Source organism: Euprymna scolopes, chromosome 29, assembly GCF_053919585.1.
Source record: "Euprymna scolopes isolate OS-2025 chromosome 29, ASM5391958v1, whole genome shotgun sequence".
NCBI lineage: Eukaryota > Metazoa > Mollusca > Cephalopoda > Sepiida > Sepiolidae > Euprymna > Euprymna scolopes.
Genome location: NC_136510.1, coordinates 1,248,147 through 1,270,000, shown reverse-complemented (window position 1 = coordinate 1,270,000; position 21,854 = coordinate 1,248,147). Strand labels below are relative to the sequence as shown.

Here is a 21,854-nt window from a genome sequence, read left to right as displayed (position 1 = left end):
CCCTATTAAATTCAAAAGAGGAACTAATATTCACATGCAGTCATAAACGTTGGTTTAAATTTAATAAATCACCTTAAATCATTAAAAATTACTTATTAGTAAAAATAGATTACAATTTTTTTATTATTCTGTAATAAATTAAGTTAGACTAATTATCTCCCTTACATTCTTTAATTAAAGAAATATGCCTAATTATCCCCCTTACATTATTTAATTATACAAATAACATTATCCTCCAATTTCTTTTGAATTCTAAACCTTGGCGTCTTTTAATCAAAAGTATGTTAACGGAAATAAATTATTATACAAGCGTTCTTTTTGAAAATTTATCATTTCATAAGCTGAAAAGCTATAGCAAGCATCTATATGAATAATTTAATCATAGTTCCTGATTTCAAAAGGCGAAAAATTAAAAGGTAAATATTTGTATGTATGTTTTTATGTATATATATGTATATCTATGTATATGTATATATATGTGTGTACTTTTTCATATATATGCATATATGTATTTGTGTATGTATGTATGTATGTATAATATTGTACTTAAACCAAATTTATATTTATAATTTTACTCTATTTTATTTCTATCCATAACCCATATTAATTTTCTTATCAAGTTTAAATCCATACCTTTATTTTAATTTTTTCCAGATACATCTGCCTTACTTTAATGCTAGGTTTATTTATGGTGTATTTTACATTTAATATAAACCCTTTCCAATATTTGCTGATGAGGAAACCTTGTTTGATAAAAAACTATATGCAATAATTATTGTCCGTAACTTGAAGTCTACCACAATAAAAACACTGTTTTCTGAAACAATCGTACAAATAATTGATTTTGTTGTTGTTCCTTCTTATGAAACGGATTTTTAATTTAATTATAATTTGATTTTTAAATTATCAATCACATTACTAAATATTATATACATATATATATATATATATATATATGATTAGTTTTTTTTGGAAAAAGAATTCCAGCAGAGTGCTCAATTAAAAGGAAAATCCAAATTTTAAGAGCGTACTTATATTTTGTGTACAGAAAGTTGTTAGTTGAGACAGGTCATTGGTACCGTCGGTTTCAAGCCCGATAATAAGGCCCGTTTAAGGTATCCTTATCAAGCTCTCTTCAGCCAATATTCGTCTATTATTATTATATTAGAGACGAATATTGGCTGAAGAGAGCTTGATAAGGATACCTTAAACGGGCCTTATTATCGGGCTTGAAACCGACGGTACCAATGACCTGTCTCAACTAACAACTTTCTGTACACAAAATATATATATATATATATATATATATATATATTATTTTTAAAATGTAATTATCCACTGACACGTGTTTCGTCATCTACGACTCATCAGAGTGGCTGTATCTAGCGAGATTTGAAATCGGGACCCAACGATAATGAGCCTAAACCCTTACCCCTGGACCATCTCGCCGACTGTCTGGATATATCGCGATTTACTTAGATGTTGTTTTGTTTTGGTTTTTAGCGATATGTTTTGTACATTAAGCAAATCACGTACAGCAATAATAATGCAACGTGAGAATCCCATGCTGAAACATGTCACACAGTCTCGCTAGAGTACACAACTGAGACCGTGTGACATGTTTCAGCATGGGATTCTCACGTTGCATTATTATTGCTGTACGTGATTTGCTTACTGTACAAACTATGTTCACGTAAACACCAGGGCGTGTTGCTTTCTTTCCTTTATAGAACATCTATGTTAAATTTGTTTTTAGTGGTATTTGTGTTTCTTTTATTTTCAGAAACATAAAAACTGCAATAAACACATTAGGAATTCATCAACTAAAACAATTATCCGTGTAGGGAGAAGAGTAACATACCTTGCCTTTTGTAAGATTTGCATCAGCAATGAGATATCTACTGGAGCGATAGAATGATCCCACCATTTTTCCAGCGACCTTAGCAACTGATTTGATGTATGTGTTCCATTTCAGATCAGGAGTAAAGGTCAGATCCAAAAGCTTGTCAAAACATGGTCTCCCTAAGACGAGAGCAATTCATTTGATGTTAGTGTAAAGATAGAAGCTTGGTTTTAGATGCATCAAAATTAACCAGACACCTCTTTCCCCATTGCACAACGTGATCAAGATCAGAGGAGAGAGAATTAGATAGAACTTGGTCGTTTACTGCCTTTGAAGTGTTGCCATAGATGGTAGTGTCGTCAGCATAAATGATCTTAGGAGCTCTTTGATGTAGATCAGGAAGAGAGGTAGGCCCAGGATGGAACCCTGAGAGACTCCAGTATTAATACTATGAGCTTTTGATTTCTGCCCATCAACCACTATTCATGAACCTATCAGAGAGAAATGATTTAATAATCGAGAAGACATTTCCAATTATACTGTAGTTGGAGATCTTGTGGAGTAGACTTTTATGCCACACTATATCAAACACCTTTGATATGTCAAGAGCAATTGCCCTAGAAAGGAAGCCTCTGTTCAGAGATTTACTAATCCTATGAGATAAACCGTTGGCACTTCTGCTGTAGATCTAGCAGAATGGAAACCATATTGCATGTCACTAAAGAAGGTTATTTTTGCTGCGGTGTCTGACTTCTTAGAGAAGTATTCAATTCTCTACCTGTATAAGAGTCAAGTACGTCCGTTGCCACATCTGAGCAGGAGCTACTAGAAGCACCTTATTTAACACAGATTCCAGCAACTTACTCATGATACCCGGGAGACTTCCCAAACTGTTGAGATCCCAGTACGACCATGGAAATTGTGACTACTAATATCGTCAATCTGAACAGGCACGATGACCTCATTATGGATTATTATTGGAAGTACCCCTTCATCTGGAAACCAAAGGCACTTTCCAGCAAGGACGTCATCAATCTGTGCAAGCAAATCTTTGTTGAGCAAGGAGTCCTAGAAAGACTCATCAGCGATAAAGGGTCACATTTCACCTCTTATCGTTTCGGAGAATTTTCCAAAGAATTGGATTTTAAGCACACCACCTCTTCTCCCAGACTTTCCCCAATCAAACAGATGACATAACAGTGCATATAGGCCATCAAAGCAGCCCTGAAGAATTCTATAATATGCAACCGAGATATGGGCATGAGTTTACTGTGCCTACGATATACTCCAATGTATCATGTCATCCCATCTCCAGGAGAACTACTATTCAATTGAAAGCTAGTTAACAATCTACTTACAAAAGGCACCAATAACAATGCCTGAAAAGAGAAAATTCAGGATCTCCTACTCCATAAAACATCCACACTTCACACTGCACTTCCACACACCAATAATCCAAACATACATTCTGTTGAAACATCCAACAACACACGCACCAGCATCAACATTCTATCCGAAGTAGCCCACAAAGCTACAACTGAGCCCAGTGATAACACATCAACTAGGACAATCACTAGATCGGTACGTATTATAAGACCTTCTCCAAAATATAACCTAGTGAAAAGATACATATGGGAAACTTTCATTAGTGAACTCTGCACGAACAATACTTCTAATAAAAGAGGGATGTCGTTACATAAGTTACATTTCCTTTAGATTAGCCGAGAAGAGTTACTTGCTTTTGAATATTGCGGGGTCGCCATTATTACGATGCGGTTCTTGTAAGCTTTTGTTGTCTCTTGTTATTTATACTAACCCAAACATTAACAACTATTTTTCTGTTTTCAGACCTCATAAGAATGCTTCAGAGAAAGAAGTGATATCGACTCCAATAAAGAAATGATATCGGAAACTGAGGCCTATTTCGATTCCAAATAAATTTTTGCACAAAAGAAGCATTGACTTGTTAGAGAAACGTTAAAAACAGTATAGTACCGTAGACTATGTTAAAGAATAATGTTGAATTTTGTTATTGTTTTATTAGATATGCCCGAGACTGATTAGGTGATATGTTATGGCACAGTTCATGAATTTTTAATGAAATCAAAGTAGAACAAATTATGGTAGTGGTTGTGACCCAACGGGTTACAGATACGTTCTGTTTTGATAAAGGAAAGAAATTTACTCATTTGTTTATTTAAGATATTCAAGAGCGTAAATTGATGAGTTCACCTAAAAATTAACTAAATTATGCATTTAAATAAAATAAAAAAACGACACTTTTTTTCATGTCTGAGTGATTGCAAAAGCGATAAAATATGCGAAAGAAAATGTTTTACCTTCTGATTATTCTGTTTATCGTTGTGTTTTTTTTTACTTTTGTGACTTTTGGACCGTTTTGACCTTTTTGTCCTTTTGTGTGGAATCGTTTTATATGGTTTCTGAGAGAAAATGAAATACATTTTTTTAAAATCCCAATAAATTAGGTATGACATTAATTTTCAACACTCATAACAAAAAACACACGAAAAAACTAGTAAAATAAAATTAATTCATTGAAATTTTTACTCCATAATGAAGAAAAAGGATCAGGATTTAAATTGCATATAAATATTTTTTATTTTACACTGAATAAAACAGACGACATTGGATTTGAACGTCACAAAATAACCAAAATATAAAAAAATGAGAAATTTATAATGTCACTGTAAATATATGGAAAACAGGTCTTAAAAACCTTAAAAATATAGGAAAAAATAGTACAAATATACATTATATCTTGTTAAAGTTTTTGTTTAATCATTAGTCAAGTAAAATATGCAAGAAAAAGTCTTACCTTTGGTTTGAAATATTATGAAAAAGACATGCAGATATATATGTCCAGAAAAATGTCACGTTTAAGCAGACAACACCTAAAACAATTAAGTTCCGATTTAATATGGAGGTCGTAAACTGACAAAATTTCCTTTTTTTTCTTAATTAATTTTCAATATCATAATTTGTAACCCGAAAAAAGTAATATCTAAATTATTATTTTTTTTTTTTTTATTAAATTCCTCTTTATTCTCAGAAATATCAAGTATTAATTCCTAAAACTAAGCTTTTTTAAAAATTTTAACTAAATCCTTAAATTAACTTTATCGGAAAATTATTTTCAATTCAAAATTTTTGTATGGACTTATAAACGAAGTGCGAACAGATTTTTGTGTCTACCATAGAAAAAATTATTCACGTTCGATTTGTAAATATATTTTTAATTATTCACTATTCAAAAAACGGCATAGATTAAACATTCTTTAATTATTAGCAAAAATATATTTTGTTTATTGATAATAAGTTTCAAGAGGCAATCTTCTATATTTTGTTCACGAACTCTGAAAAATTCAACCATTGAAATTTCACAAGCAAAAATTAAGCGGTAATTAACGAATAATAAAAAAATTCGTAAAACTTATAAAATTTTAATATATTTTCTAAATTCTTTTTTTCCAAAATATAGAGACAAATTCTATAAATCGGCAAAAAATGGAATTCAAAATTAAATATATTTTATTTCATCATTTCAGTATATCTTAATATGTAAAAAAAAAAAAATCTGTGGAAGCAACCCCTTTCCCTAAAAAAAAAAAAAAATTCTGATAAGGTTGCGTTAGGGGGAAATATGAGAATGTTCTATATTATTTTATATAGTTCAGATTAAAAAAAATGTCTGTAAAATAATTAGCGAAATTGATCTACTATTTCATTTTAAGATAATTTTTAAAAATCGCGTTGTTTTTATGGTTTATCTGATATTATGCATTATTAACATTGCTTCCCGTTTTTAGTTTTTTGGGGATTTTTTTTGAAAATTTAACAGTTTTACGGAAAGTAAAAAAAAAAAATGAGATTTTAAAAATATTTTTTCTTCTTGAGAATACAAATAAATTCCGATGAATCAATTTTATTTTACAAGTTTTTACTGCTATTATTTGTTATATAGGTCGAAAATTCCGCCTTTTTCATGGGCATACAAATAAATCGACATTATAAACTAGCAATTCATTTTTTTTTAATTTGTTATAATTTTAAACTATTTTATTGAATTAATATTAATAAACAAACGATACCATAAATAATTTAATTAAACATCATAAAACTTCAATTAAAAAAGGAAAAATGACAGATATGCAAAAGTTGTTTAAAAATATATATTTCGTCGTTAAAAATTTTTAAAATTTATTTTATCATTTTATAAGACATTCCATCGATTTTATTGCAAAATAGAATTTTAATGATCCATATTTTTAATCACATAATGCCATTTTTAATTAGTTATATTTTAATGACATATATTCTTCCTAACATTTAATTTTTGGTATATTTTTAATGACATATATTTATAATTATATTCTTAATAACATTTTAATGACATATTTTCAACGACATATTTTAATCACATATTCTTAATGGCATATATTCTTAATGACATAGAGTTTAATGATATATTTTTCATGACGTAATTTTTAGCATATTTTTAATGACATATACTTTTTAGGACATATTTTCAAGACATTTTTAATGAAATATTTTTAATGATATCCATTTTCATTGAATTACAGTCCCCAAAATGTAAATATTTTTACAATAGAAAATGCAAATAGATTTTTAAGAATAGACGCTGTTCCCTGTATGGCTGCTATCTGTAGTTTGTTACAGCTCGGTCTTCCAGAGATTGTTTCTAAGTATTTCTGAAGAGTCATTTTTTTTATTAGGCCAGATGCTCCTATCACAGCCGGTATAATGTTTATTTCTTTCAGAAATCATATCGTTTTTAGATCAAATTTTAGGTCTTGATATTTTGTTATCTTTTCCCATTCAACTGTATTAAAGCCGAAGTCATTACAGTTTTTTGAATGCAGGCGAAACCATTATGCCAGTGAAGTACTGTCAACAACGCTCACTTTCAAGCATCTCGACAACTTTCTGCATAGAAAATGCTTCAAAAACCTAAACGATATTAAAAACGCCTTCAGCAACTTCATCGCCACCAGAAGGCAAGATTTTTACGTTACTGCCATAAATACACTTGTTTTGCGTTGGCAAAAGTATGTTGATTTTGATGGTTCTTATTTCGATCTGAGATATGTTCATCTGAATTTAAAAGTTAAAAACCGCAAGAATTTTCTTGTCAACCTAATAGATTCTTTCTTCAAAACGCTTGCCTTTAGAATTCTCTCCTTGCTCTCTTTCCCAGACGATACCAACATGCAGAAATTTAAATGTAATGTGAACAAATACCTTGCTGAACAACTCTCCACTAAGGATGACTCCTATCAATTTGGACCCTAATCATAAAATCTCCTTATGTACCAGTGATAATATGTTTTGTTTATTCCATTTAAAGATCTTGGAGACTGTTCACGTTCGGTTCAGAAGATTTTCTCTCTAAACAGAAGGAATGCCTGTTAGGTTTGAGCGTGATTAGGAAAAATCTTTGTGATCGGTTTTCGGCCAGAAACTTGGCTATTAAGGGGTCAAAGTTAAACGATTTGACCTTTGTAAATTCAACCAAACTCCTCCGACAATTTAGGGTATTCAGAGATAGAGCAAACTTTTTAATCGGTTTGGGTCGAAAATCTTTAGTTACTCCTCCGACAATTTTGGGTCTAAACACTTGAAATTTTAGATATAGGTTCCTTAGGCATGTATCTAACTTAATAACTTTATTGCAGCCCAAAACAATAAATGTTAAGGGGTCATAATAGGAGTCAAAGTTGAAAAAATTGACTGCTTTTTTTTTTGCTCAACATTCAGCCGGGCTGAAAGGCTAGTAATTTAGATTAGCATTTGCATTCAATAAAAATAAATAAAAATCCCAAAATTGACAACTTATCTCTTAGAAGGATTCATCTTGAAATGTAAATCTAAATCCTAACTTAGATTTTATATATTGCGTTCCATCAGATGCTGCATTTAATCCGTCCTGTACTTGATCAGTGAAAGAGGGATCGTTGTAGAATGAGGCAATTTTTATTTTTGTGCCAATCAAGAGTGCACCTTTCGGGGAAGTTGGATTTTCTCCACTTTAAAACTGACCTTGTGTCTAACTTTGTCCTTATGGGGAGGCAACTAAATAGGAAGAAACACCAGTCAAGTTTTTACAACCTCAGACAGAATGCACTTGTTGTGACCCTCTACAAAATATCAGTAAATGTTTCATGAGAAGATGTGAGACGGAGTTGAAAAAAAAAATAAATAAATAAAAATAAAAAAAACTCTCAGTTCCCTTATTTTTGTCCTTTAGTTCTCACATTCCATCAACAATATTTCTGGCACAACGGATAAAGGCTTTGAGTGACAATCAATTTTAGTGACAGTTTTCTAGGCATTGAAAGTTCAATGCTTACTGAAGACAATAATAACTAAAAACAAAATCAAATTTAACATTTAACATTTTCACTTAATTGTAACTGACGGAACGAGAACAATCTACCTCGTGAATAAAATAAAGGTGGCATTTCTAACTTTCACGTAAATTGCCCAGTTCGACAAGAAAATCAACGAATTTGAAAAGACACACACGAAGAAGGTCGGAGGTTTTTAAAAAAAAGAAATTTTTTTTAATTACATTTTCACCCCAAACAAGGCAAATTGCCACTTTGGTGTAGGGGGCTACTATCAGGGGCAGCAACTACTGGGGCACTATGTTGGGATTTGGGCAGCAAGATGTCGGTTCACGTTACACTTGAACTTCTGCATGTCAGTACAGTTAGGGAAGCAGGGACCTGGAATGGAATTCCAGAGTCTAGCGGTTTTGGGGAAGAAACTACTGGAGTAGAAAGATCTTTTACATCTAGGGATCTCTACTGTGTGGGGGTGGGATTTAGCTGCCTGTCGGGTTTGTTGAGGGTGTCTACGTCGTGGGGGCACAAGTGTCTGCAGTTCGTCAGAGCATTCACCATTAAAATACTTGTAGAACAGGCAGAGGGATGCAACATTTCATCGATGGGACAGAGGCTGAAGCTTAGATGCCAGATCGGTCTAAACATTGTGAAAACATTTTGAAACAAGATGAGAATAATATATTTTCAATTTATATTAAGAACTTTAAACAAAACAAATTTTTTTTTTTTTTTTTTACACCAGATTCATAATTGTGTATTATTCGTTTTGAAACCGGATGTAGACAATAGTGTATTTGTTTGTTTGTTATAAAGAAAAGACGAATCCGGAATCGAATCATCAGACTATTGCACTTATCTTGAGTGTTATTCGCACAAGGTTTCGCCCGATGTAAGATCTGATCTATTTTAAGTGTACTTTGTAAAACTCGGGAATCTGCACGGAATTTCAAACGGAACCCTTTATTTATTCCACGGGGTACCATGCTTCTGTCGAAGTCTGCATATATATATATATATGTTGTTTTGTTTTGGTTTTAGCGATATGTTTTGAATGAATTCAATTATTTACGAAAGTGCATTTCTACCTAAATGCGAGGTGGGAATAATTTTCCCTTTTAACCAATTTGGTACCTCCACATGGGGAGCGGTATATATATACATATATATATATATTATTTTTAAATGTAATTATCCACTGACACGTGTTTCGTCGTCTACACAGCCACTCTGATGAGTCGTAGACGACGAAACACGTGTCAGTGGATAATTACATTTTAAAAATAATATATATATATATCTATATACAGCTTAACTCTAGCATGAGACACGAATATAAGAAAAATGGATATAAGAGAGATTTTCTTTGGTCCCAAATTAGAGCCTGTGTTAATGTACAGTGTAACCCGGATATAAGAAAGCTGTAGAGTCTTGAGAAGAAGTCTCTTATATCCGGGTTACACTATCCCTCTTTCTCTCTCTATCTGTATATATATATATATATATATATATATATATATATATACTCCTATAAATTCGTTTTTCTTTTGTGTGTATTGATATTCATATTAAAAAAACCCTTTTCTATTTATTTAAAAAGAAAATACAAAGTTCTTATATATGGGTCGTAGAATTGCATTCACTAGCAAAAGATCTAGCTAATTTGCATATTCTTTTAATGGTTGGTTGGTTGTTTTTGTTTTCCGGCATATCAACCATTTTCGGGTTATTTAATGCCGAATCCAAAGATTTTAAAGAAATTTTTTTTAATAGAATATATTTGTTGTTTTCTAGTCGATTGGGACCCTAACAGGTACTACCACTCCGGGTCAGAGTGAACCTGGGAGCAATGGTAATCAAAGGGTGGCTCCACATTTCCCCAAGCCCACAAGCTGGGGCCTCATCACTGGATATAGTTTAAGGTCATATCCAGGACCAGCATATTCTTTTAAACATTCATTTTAATTAATTCCCTATTAGTTCTTTCGGTTTTCTTATGTGATGATCATCTTTAGTTAACTATTACGTGTAATTATATTCATGCACATATTCTACATGATTTATCCTTGCATAATATTTGCGTAAAATCTTTACAGTAAACAAAAAATTGTTTCCATATATATTTATGTATACGTATATATTTTTGTTTAATCTATAAAAGTGAACGTGTCTGTGTGTCTGTCTGTCTGTGTACATTTTCCAACGCAATAACTCTGTCAATTTTTAGTCTAGAGACTCGAAATTTGCTTTACCGGGTACTGAGATTTGGGGAAATCTTTGTGATCCGTTTTCGGCCCGAAATTTGGCAATAAAGGGGTCAAAGTTCAATGATTTGACCTTTGTAAACTCTACCAAACTCCTCCGACAATTTTTGCTCTAAACACTTGAAATTTTAGATATAGGTTCTTTCGACATGGATCTAACATAATAACTTGATTTGAGCTCAAAACAATAAATGTTAAGGTCATAATAGGGGTCAAATTTAAAAAAATTGACCGTTTTTTGTGTTCAACATACACCTCCAAACACCCGGGCAACGCCGGGCTGAAATGCTACTATATATATATATATATATATATATATATATATATATATATATATATATATATATATATATATATATATAAGTGAACATGTCTGTGTGTCTGTCTGTGTACATTTTCCTTCGCAATAACTCTGTTAATTTTCAGTCTACAGACTCGAAATTTGATATACAGGGTACTGAGATTTGGGAAAATATTTGTAATCGGTTTTCGGCCAGAAACTTGGCTGTTAAACTGTCAAAGTTCAACGATTTGATCTTTGAGAACTCTACCAAACTCCTCCGCCAATTTTGGGTCTAAACACTTGAAATCTTAGATATAGATTCCTTGGACATGGATCTAACTTAATAACTCAATTTGAGTCCAGAACAATAAATTTTAAAGGGTCATAATAGTGCTCAATTTAAAAAAAAAAATGACCATTTTTGTTTTTTTCTAAGCATACACCTCCAAACACCCAGGCAACGCCGGACACCCATACTAGTATATCTATAAAAGTGAAAGTGTCTGTGTGTGTGTCTGTCTGTCTGTGTACGTTTCCCTACGCAATATCTCTGTGAATTTAAAGTCTACAGTCTCAAAATTTGATATACGGAGTACTGAGATTTGGGTAAATCTTTGTGATCGGTTTTCGGCTGGAAATTTGGCTGTTAAGGGGTCAAAGTTCAATGATTTGACCTTTGTAAACTCTACCAAACTCCTTCGACAACTTGAGGTCTAAACACTTGAAATCTTAGATATAGGTTCCTTGGACATGGATCTAACTTAATAACTTGATTTGAGCCCAAAGCAATAAATGTTAAGGGTTCATAATAGGGGTCAAATTACTCAGACAATTTCTGGTCTAAACATTTGAAATTTTACATAAAGAGTATTCAGAGATAAAGCAAGCTTTTTAATCGGTTTGGGTCGAAAATATTTAGTTACCAATATATAAATGTATGTATGTATGTTTGCATATCTGCCCAATACTTTCGACAGAGGCGACGGATTTTTACAAGATCAGTATCGTTTTGAAGTTCGACCTTTCAGACGACAAATATCGAAAAATTGGCTAAAAACATTAATATCTTCACCTTAAACTGGGCACTTTTCTACAGGAGGGGGTCGCTTTTTTCGCCGATATTTTTTAAAGTTATCCTCTCCTTTAGATTGCCTAGCCTACATTTTTAAAAATGTTACTTCCGGTTTGGCGGTGATCGTAACAACGTCAGATTCTTTTCCCGTTCTTTTCCTCTTTTGCGATACGGGTTCGAGCCTGCCTTCCTACTACCACTTTTTTTTTTTTTTTTTTGCTCAACATACACATCCAAACACCCGGGCAACGCCGGGCTGAAATGCTAGTATATATAAATATATTAATGATGGGACGAATATAAGAGATTTTCTCTGGTCCTAAATTAGAGCCGGTGTTAATGTACAGCGTAACCCGGATATAAGAAACCGGCTATAAGTATAACCCGGACATAAGACCCCCCCCACGATATAAGTGTAATCCGGATATAACACACCTGGATGCAAGTGTAATCCGGATATATAAGAGAGCCGTGGTGTCTGGATAAGGAATCTCGTTTATTCAGGTTACATTGTATATATATATATATATAAAATGAGGATGTGTGCGTGTCTGTAAGGACGCTTCTCAACCTATATACTCAACTAATTTTTTATCTACAGATTGAAATTTGATATATAGGATATTCAGATATTCAGACACGTGGAAACTTTTTATTTGTTTTTAATCTGGAAAAAAGGTTGCTAAGGGGACAAAATTGAAGAATTGGTACGTGGGGGTTCATCGGATTTTTATCTGTTTGTCAACTGTTTCACGAATGTGCATGCGCGAATGGTTCACATTACAGATTTCTTATGTTAAAGACAAGTAGATTTGAAAACGCTTTTTAAAGACCATGCCAGGCTGGCGTAATGGTTATTGTACTTGACTTTAGGTTTTGGTTTCGATCTCAGCTCGAATATATTTTTTTACTTACAAGAAGTGAACTGTTTAGAAAAAAATAATACTCACATGCACATGTTTCAATTTATGTATGAATTAAAATACAATATTTATGCGTATTTTACGATCGGGCAACGCCGAGCAGCCTGCTAGTATATATATATATATATATATATATATATATATATATATATATATATATATATATATATTAGTGCTGGGACGATTTATCTATGCATTAATATATGTCGATTTTGATACAGTTATTAGCGTCTCCAACCTTGGAGATCTAGGAAAATATTTTTCGCCTATATTTTTTGGATGTAAGCAAAAATTATTTATTATTTTACTTTATAAAACAGTAATCTACAAACACGTGTTTCACGGTTCTACCGATTGTCAGTGTAGTTTGGCTGTCCTAGGATTCGAACCTCAGATCTCCACGGTTGGAGATGCTAATCACCGTATTACCGTTAAAAAATCAACAAAAAATAAATTGACATAAGTTTATAAACGATAAAAATACCACGTAAATTCATCTAGGATCTCCTTAATAAACCTATGGTCTGAGGTTCGAATCCTATAACAGTCAATCTATACTGACGATCGGTAAAGCAGCGAAACACGTATTTGTAGATTACCGTTTTATAAGTAAAATTATAAATGCATTAATAATATTTGTTTATTTGTTTACGTGTCCAAAAATATGGGCGGTCTTCTAAGGAAAACTATTTTTATTTTCCTAGGTTAGAAATGCTAATAACCGTATTATCGCTAAAAAAATGTCTACAAAAAATCGACAGAAGTTTATAAGCAATAAAAATAATACGTAAACTCAATTAGGATCTCCTGGCGTAAAGGTTAACACAAGCGACCATAGTACATATGATCAGAGGTTCGAATCTTAGAAGAGTCAAGCCACACTGATGATCGGTAAAACGGTGAAGCACTTATGTCTAGATTACTGTTATATATATATACTAGCAGGGGTGCCCGGCGTTGCCCGGGTGTTTGGAGGTGTATGCTGTGCAAAAAAACAAAAAAACAAAAAAAATGGTTAATTTTTTAAAACTTTGACCCCTATTATGACCCCTTAAAATTTATTGTTTCGGGCTCAAATCACTTTGTTAAGTTAGATCCAGGTTCAAGGAACCTATATCTAAAATTTCAAGTGTCTAGACCCAAAATTGTCGGAGGAGTTTGGTAAAGTTCTTAAAGGTCAAATCGTTGAAATTTGACCCCTTAACAGCCAAATTTCTGGCTGACACTCGTCACATTGATTTTTTCAAATCTCAGTACCCAGTATTTCAAATTTCGAGTCTGTAGACTAAAAATTGACAGAGTTATTGCGTAGGGAAATATACACAGACAGACACACAGACACACAGGCACGTTCACTTTTATAGATATATAGATATGAGAGAGAGAGAGAGAGAGAGAGAGAGAGAGAGAGAGAGAGAGAGAGAGAGAGAGAGAGAGAGAGAGCGATAGATAAAAAAACCCAACAAAATTCCATCCCTTAACTGTAGAGGTCCTCACATAGCGGAAAGCTTTCTACTCTAATAGCTCCTTTCTTCGAAAAGATTGCTTTGGGAATTCTCTCCTTGCTCTTTGTTTCGCAACCATACCAATATGCATACATTTAAATGTAATGTGAACAAACATCTCATTTCACAACTGCTATATTGTGACGAGGTGACACCATATGTATATATATATATATATATATATATATATATATATATATATATATATATATATATATATAGGTGAATATGAACACATTAATTTATCGTGTGTTATCGAGTCTTACAGAATATCTTTTGGAGGTAATATTATATAAGGCAATTCCAGCCAAAAAGAGAATAGCTCAATATACGTGATAGAGCCAATCAAATTTATAGATTTTTGTTTAAATTTAATTCAGAAAAACATCAATTTTCAGAGTAGAAATTTATTGTTTGAATAAAGAATATAGTTCAGATTTTTTCTTTAATCCATGGACTTTCGATGTAGACTCATCTCCTCAGAGGAAAATATTAGATCTAATTCGAAATAATATTGTTGTTTAGCACATATAAAAAATATATATTTAAAAATTAATTAAATTTTTTCTTAATGACATTTAAACAAAAAACTATAACTCTCTCTCTCTCTCTCTCTCTCTCTCTCTCTCTCTCTATATATATATATATATATATATATATATATATATATATATATATGAGAGATAGTTTATAGTTTTTAAATTGTGTTTACATATATATTATTCAAATTATATAAGAAAAAATGAATTTAAATTCTGTGAATTAGAATTTACAACAAATTTATTATTCGACAACGAATGCAAATTGAAAACTTAAACATTTTCCTTATTCTATGGAGTTTTAAAATCTTATCATAAGAAAGTAGTTAGTAAATTGATATTCATGGGCGGGCTATAAATTTAATTAGTTAGCACATAAATTGAAAACTACAAATTATGAAAAAAGTCATATTTGTATGAAAATTGATAATAATGTAGAAATGTATAGGTTAAATCCATACCCCTTCCCCCCCCAAAAAAAAAAAAATTATTAAATGAATTCAACGTAGTTTCACTGTGGAGGACTGCCGTTCATTTTATTTATTTACATGAGCACAGGATGGCTTTCATATAAAAAGATAAACACAAATAATAAATTGTGAACATTAAAAATATTTTGGTGGTAGACTAAAACAATTGTATGCTCTTAATGGAAAGTAAAATTAATTTCTTGCTGAATTTGTAAGAGTTTATTCCCTACATTCAAGGTGGTTCATGTAATAAAATATTTATAGCTCTATTTCACACTATTGAGCTATTGAAAGAACTTTGTGTTATAAAAATGCATATTTGAAATATAAATATAATACATTTCTGTAAAACGAACCGAGTTTTCTAGGTTATTAGTAGGGCTGTGACAACAGCATATTCTTTTTATAGTTTTGACTCTTGAGTATATATCCGTATAGGCACCGCCAAAAATGGCCGCAAAATCAAGTTGTTGTTGTTTTTTAAAACTAAATTACATTTATTAAAATCCATTATTTCTGAGTAACTTTTTTTTTTCCAGAAAGATAAAACCCTGAATTTTATCATATAGAAAACAGAATAATGTAAAACTTTTTCTACTATTTTTAATTAAATTTTAAATGTTAAATTTTCCCAAAAAGTTAATAATTGACATTTTTTGTCTTGCACAAAAAACGTACTTAAATATTTAAAAAAAAAAAGGTTTTTGAAATAATTAATTTATTTATTTATTGTCTAACTAAGATTTAGGATGATTTTCTAAGAGAATATGCAAAAATATTATAGGATAAGTACCTGAATTTCAAATAATTCCACTTATTCATATAGGTAACCAGATATTTCGCGTTCATGTAGAGTCGAGATCGACTCTGTTTACGTTTGCGGATTATAAGAAGAAAACTATGGAAGACCAAACAGGCCAAAAAAACTTATTTTTCAGTGACGAAAATTTCAATGTATTATAAAGCTGAGGCTGGCCAGTACCAGATGGGTGACCATTTGTATGAGTTTGGTTTTTAATGTATATGTGTGTGGGGGCCAGACTCCCCAAAATGGGGGGGGGGGGGCAATTTAAAGCAGAATAAAAAAAAATTATTTCAGCGCGTTTGGTCCACCGTAGTCGAAAGGCGGCAAACGTTTTCAAACGGGATCGAAAAAAATGATGCTATTTTTAACACAAAGGGCACAACATTTATCGAATTTTTTTTTTTTATATCAATTATTCAAAGCATGCCCTGTTTAATAATGGTCATGCATTATTCGGCTCGCTAAAAAAAAATTGTTAATTTATTTATCAAAAATTTTAAAATGGCTTTTTTCGTATAAATATTAAAAAAATTTTTTTTTTGTTTTGCTTAACTTAAATTAATTATTTTACTTAACATATTCACCGAATTTCACACTTCAAAACTCAAAAGCGGGATAATTAAACACAATCGAAGTTCTGATATTCAGACGTCAAAATAAGGTATGCAAACAATTTTTTTTTTTTTTTTTTTTTAATCTATAATTCTGTCCCTTACAACAACACAATATGTTTTGTTCAGTTTCAGATGATTATTTTAAGCATATTTGTTCCCACTTCAAAACAAGGGGGGGGGGTTTGTAAGCAAAAAAAAAAAATATATAAATATCGTTTATGAAAAATAAGTACACTGTTATAAAGTTCATTCTTCTCCTAATAATCGCTGAAAATTTCGTATTGATCGGATAATTACCTGATTTTTGGTAGATTTTTAAAAAGACGGTCCGTCAAAAAGTACTGACCTGCCCCCCCCCCCCAATTTTGGCGGTGCCTTGATGTGGTTCTCGGTTGATTGACTGTGTCTTACTGTATCGGATATATACTCGAGAGTCAAAAGAGCGAAAAGAATATTCGGTAAATGTTACCCTACGTTACAACAGAACACCAACCACTCTAATTTGTTTTGTTTATGGGTATTCGAGGTCGCTGACAACGAATCTGATACTTAAACCCGGCGCAAATTTACCGTTTGCATGGTATGAACCCCGATATCTTGCGGGGGTATTCCATTAACAGGCGCTTCTGCAGTTTAATTAACCATTTTTCTGTAAGTAACGCGCCGACATTTACCATTTCACAAAAATTCTGTTGACATTTGGAAGATGGCGCCACCACCACCCCTCCCCAATGTAAACAGAATTTTTGTGAAATGGTAAATGTCGGCGCGTTACTTACGGAAAAACGGTTAATTAAACTGCAGAAACACTTGTTAAACAACACAAGTCCTATAATTGAATACCCCCCCCAAAAAAAGAACGAAAAACATGAAAATATGTTTGGTGGTTATGTTTTTGTAAACCTTGTTTTGTTTTTTTAGATCAATTAAAAAGCATTAAAGCTACGTAAGACACACACACACACACACAAAAAAAAATGACTAAATAAATAAACCACATTTTTTAAAAACTTTATTTGAAATGACCGCCTAAAGATTCCTACGCGATGTGATAAGACACACCACTACGCCCGTTCGCACGCGAACGTATCATGTAAGAAAAACACTACTGAAGGCGGTGAAATGGCACAAAATAGTCCCAAGGTCTAGGGGTTCATACCATGCAAACGGTAAATTTGCGGCGGGTTTGATTATCAGATTCGTTGTCAGCGACCTCGAATACCTCTAAAAAAAAACAAACGAGTGGTTGGTATTCTGTTGTAGCGTAAGGTAACATTTACCGAATATTCTGTTGTCACATTAGTATCGTAAATTTGTAAACAAATGGGTACTTGTGCAGTTTAGTCAAGACATTAAAAATCAAAATATCGAAAAAAGGTTATATTGTACGTATGTTTTGGACTGAAGATCTCCGAAAAAAAAAAATCATTTAATTTGATCGAGTAGCTTTTTTTTGTTTTGTTTTGTTTGTTTTTTTTTTACATCGGAAAAACGCGTTCTTAAGAGAGCGCGTTGAAGTTCAGCCATTGTGAAATTTGCTGAACACGCCACGGGGAGATAACTCCATGTAAAGCGCCGATACTCTCTTCCCATCTTTAATTCTATCTAACAATCGAATCTTTTGTTCGGTATCATAACAAATTGTTTTTTCGCTGTAAAAAAAACAAAAAAACAAAAAACAAAAAACAAAAACAGAACTACTTGATGAAATGAAGTGACATTTATTTTCGGAGCACTTCGTTCCATAACGGATACGTGCAATATAACCTTTTTTTTTTTTTTTTTTTTTTTTTTTCGATATTTTCATTTTTTAATGTCTTGATTAAACTGTACAAGTGCCAACAAATGAAAAATAATTATTTAAGTTTTGAATCTCGGGAATGACATGCTTGTTACGTCACACTTTTTGAAACGACAAAACAGCTGTCTGTTGATGACAATGTTTTCTATACAGTAAGAGCGAGTAAGATGAAAAGTGAGTTATTTGGCGAGTTAATGTAGCAGAACCAACACGAAAAAAATAAATTATTAGCAAATTGTTTTTGGGGACACTTGCAAACAAATTAAGTTCAAACAACATAAAACGAAACACAAACATTCTCGAAACGTACCTTCATTTTTGTGTGTCACTTTTCGAAAGAAATCTGCTGCCAATTTCTTTCTGGGCAGTTTTGTGGTTGTAGTTTGAAATGCAGTTGAGAAATTGATCATTTCGTTTCTGTGTTTTCCTTCTTGTGTGACAAGGCGTTCGTTCCTGTGTCAGTCGATGGACATTCCATATTTGGAGATTAAGGATGGACTCTTCTTTGGCGAACATTGAGAATGTAGGATAATAATAGACTAGACCTCCTACCTCACCCCTGAAAATAATAGCTGTAACCACCCCTCCCGCGAATATAATAGATGTAATTCCCCCTTCCGAAAACAGTAGATTTACGCATAAAACTGGGATGTGCCTATTTAGTTGCGTCCACACGAGGGCAAATTTAGGCATAAGATCAGTTGTTAATCTGGGGAAAATCTATCTTCCCCCAAAGGAACACTCTGGATATGACAAAAATAAATATTACTACAGTCAAGAAGGATCTCCCTCTTCTGAGTGAAGATAGAACAGATACTACATCTTGATCCCAGCCGAAAGGCCTAAAAGAGAAAAGAATTCTCCGAAAATTATAATTCTTGTTGAACTAACAATTTTAAAAAAGATAATAGTGCTTGCCCAAATGCCCATAACTCCTCCGCACTAAGAAAAAAAAAATAAAAATAAAATGAAGATTTTTTTTTTTATTATGTATTTACTTGTGACGGAAAGAAAATAGTATACATCCCACATCATGTAAATTGATCAAATAGTTTTATTTTTACAACTAAATCATTTTTAAGTGATTAATGGGAATTCATAGTCATTACAATGACGTCTGCGGCTGATCCCAATCTCTATTGCTAAACAGTTATTTTAAGGGAGTGATGAATTTCAAAATGACGTCCAGAGATCGTTGGTCGTCGTTTAACCATAAAATCTGATTTTCTTTTTTCCTTTTTATCTTTTTCTTTTTTTGTCTTTACATAAAATTATTTGATTAGTTCACGTGATTTTGGTGTGCATTAATTTCTTTTCCTCACAAGTACGTACGTCATAAATATTTTTGGCGTTTATCCCGTTTTACCTCGATATTAAAAAATTATAATTGTACAAAAACTTAATTATATACCTGCTTGTTAGGTTAAAAAGGGTAGTACGCCAAAATTTATACAAATTCATCCAGTATTTTTGTTTTAATAAAATAAAATAAAATTTGATCAGTAAACAATATCTAACCGGTATTATAAAAACTGTTGAATTATGTCCCTTGGTTGTTGACTTCAATGTAAGCAGAAAATGGCGAACAATATACTTCGCCGTTAAAATGTGTTTTTTGCTTGTTTAAAAGGATATTTGTTGAATTTGCGCCATGTTTTATGCCTTTTTTTAAAGCCTAACTAACAAATACATAAAATTTGGCACTTCTGCATTACATTGTTTGGAGGCGATAACTCTAATTTCTTCTTGGTCAAATAACATGCCATATAAATAACAAACAAGAATTTTCTTTTTCGAACAGAAAAATATTTGAAAACCAAAACATTTATTGTATAAAAATGTATATCATATAATTGTAAAAACATTTATTGTATAAAAATGTATATCATATAATTGTAAAAACATTTATTGTATAAAAATGTATATCATATAATTGTAAAAACATTTATTGTATAAAAATGTATATCATATAATTGTAAAAACATTTATTGTATAAAAATGTATATCATATAATTGTAAAAACATTTATTGTATAAAAATGTATATCATATAATTGTAAAAACATTTATTGTATAAAAATGTATATCATATAATTGTAAAAACATTTATTTAAAAGTCTGTGTAAGAAAATATAATTTTGATAAAATAATTTTTGAATTAAAGTAGAATTGTTTTTTTTCCAAACAATTTAATAATTTAAATGAAACATTTATCGAATTAAAGCAACCCTGTTTTTTTTTCAAAATAATTTTGAATTAAAGTAGAATTGTAGTAACAAAATATAATTTTAATTTTTTGTGGCACCTGTTGAAGAGTAAACAAAGTTATATTATAGTTTTAATTTTTAAATTAATAAACAATTTGAATGAAATGAAATGAATGAAGTTGGTCGACTTATTGTGAATCGGGTTGAAAAGTGCCATTTGACGACAGCTTAGACTCCCCGACCGCCAAATGGCACCGTCCGTATAATTCAGAAGTGCCAAGATTTTTGTGAAATTTTGTTTACTTCTTTTATGAGCATGATTTAATATTGGGATAAAACCCGGATAAACGCCAAATTTTTCTTTATTCTTGTTTTTAGTGGGGGAGGGAGGGGTGGTGGACAAGCACAAAAATTAAAACAACAACAAACAGAACAATTCTTTAGGAGGAAGGTGTGTACGTGTGTGGGGGGGTTGTATAATATTTTGTTTTCAAGTGGCAAAGTGGATCCTGGCGGCAAATTGTGACAAGGCGTGCCATGTTTGCAGTTCTCTCTCACAGCATCACTTTTACTGTGAATTCTGAGAGGATGCCGTGGAGTAGATAACGGCTTGACGACCATTGCGTACAAAGTTCGAATCCTGTCAGTTGCATACTATCATTTTCAGTTTGGAAGTCGGCAACCGTCATGTGGTCCCTAATGTCGTTACTTAATTCTAAAAAAAATCGGGCACACCCACGCAGTCGTTTTTTGTACACGACCAGTGAAAATCATACTCCTAAAAATCAACTTTTTAAAAGTAAGTCTTTAGTCACATTGACCATTAATTATTGTCCTTAGATTGATAAATAAAAAATCCTTTATGTAACAAGAGTGTGCGTGTTCTCGTCGAATATTTTCAATATGGGGGATCAATTTATTGTATTAGAATCTATGACCTTCACCTCCATCGAGGTGAACGATTTATGACCTCCACCGAGGTGAACGATTTATGACCTCCACCGAGGTGCGCGACTTGACACACAAAAATAAACCGCCTCTTAATCACCTGCTAAAGCACGTGTCACTGTAACGTCCAATGACAACAACAACAACAACAACCTTCTCACTCGACCTGCCTTTATACCACTATCTCAATCCCTTCTC

General features: G+C 31.9%; 2 protein-coding genes across 3 annotated transcripts in view; one reads left to right on the top strand and one right to left on the bottom strand.

Annotated features, from left to right (window-relative positions):
• The window catches only part of LOC145252426 (uncharacterized), a 55,829-nt gene extending 36,879 nt beyond the window's left edge, over positions 1–18,950 (bottom strand). The window contains exons 1-2 of one of the 2 annotated variants that reach the window (XM_080111820.1): positions 18,813–18,950; positions 4,183–4,284 (exon numbers count right to left, since the gene is read on the bottom strand). In XM_080111820.1, the coding sequence (XP_079967946.1) occupies positions 4,183–4,284; positions 18,813–18,818 (108 nt within the window). In that variant the 5' untranslated portion in view covers positions 18,819–18,950. The remainder of the gene's footprint in view (positions 1–4,182; positions 4,285–18,812) is intronic. The other variant, XM_080111821.1, reaches the window with a different exon arrangement.
• LOC145252376 (uncharacterized) overlaps positions 1–21,854 on the top strand; it is a 453,386-nt gene that overhangs the window by 272,418 nt on the left and 159,114 nt on the right. The gene's annotated exons all lie outside the window — the stretch shown is intronic.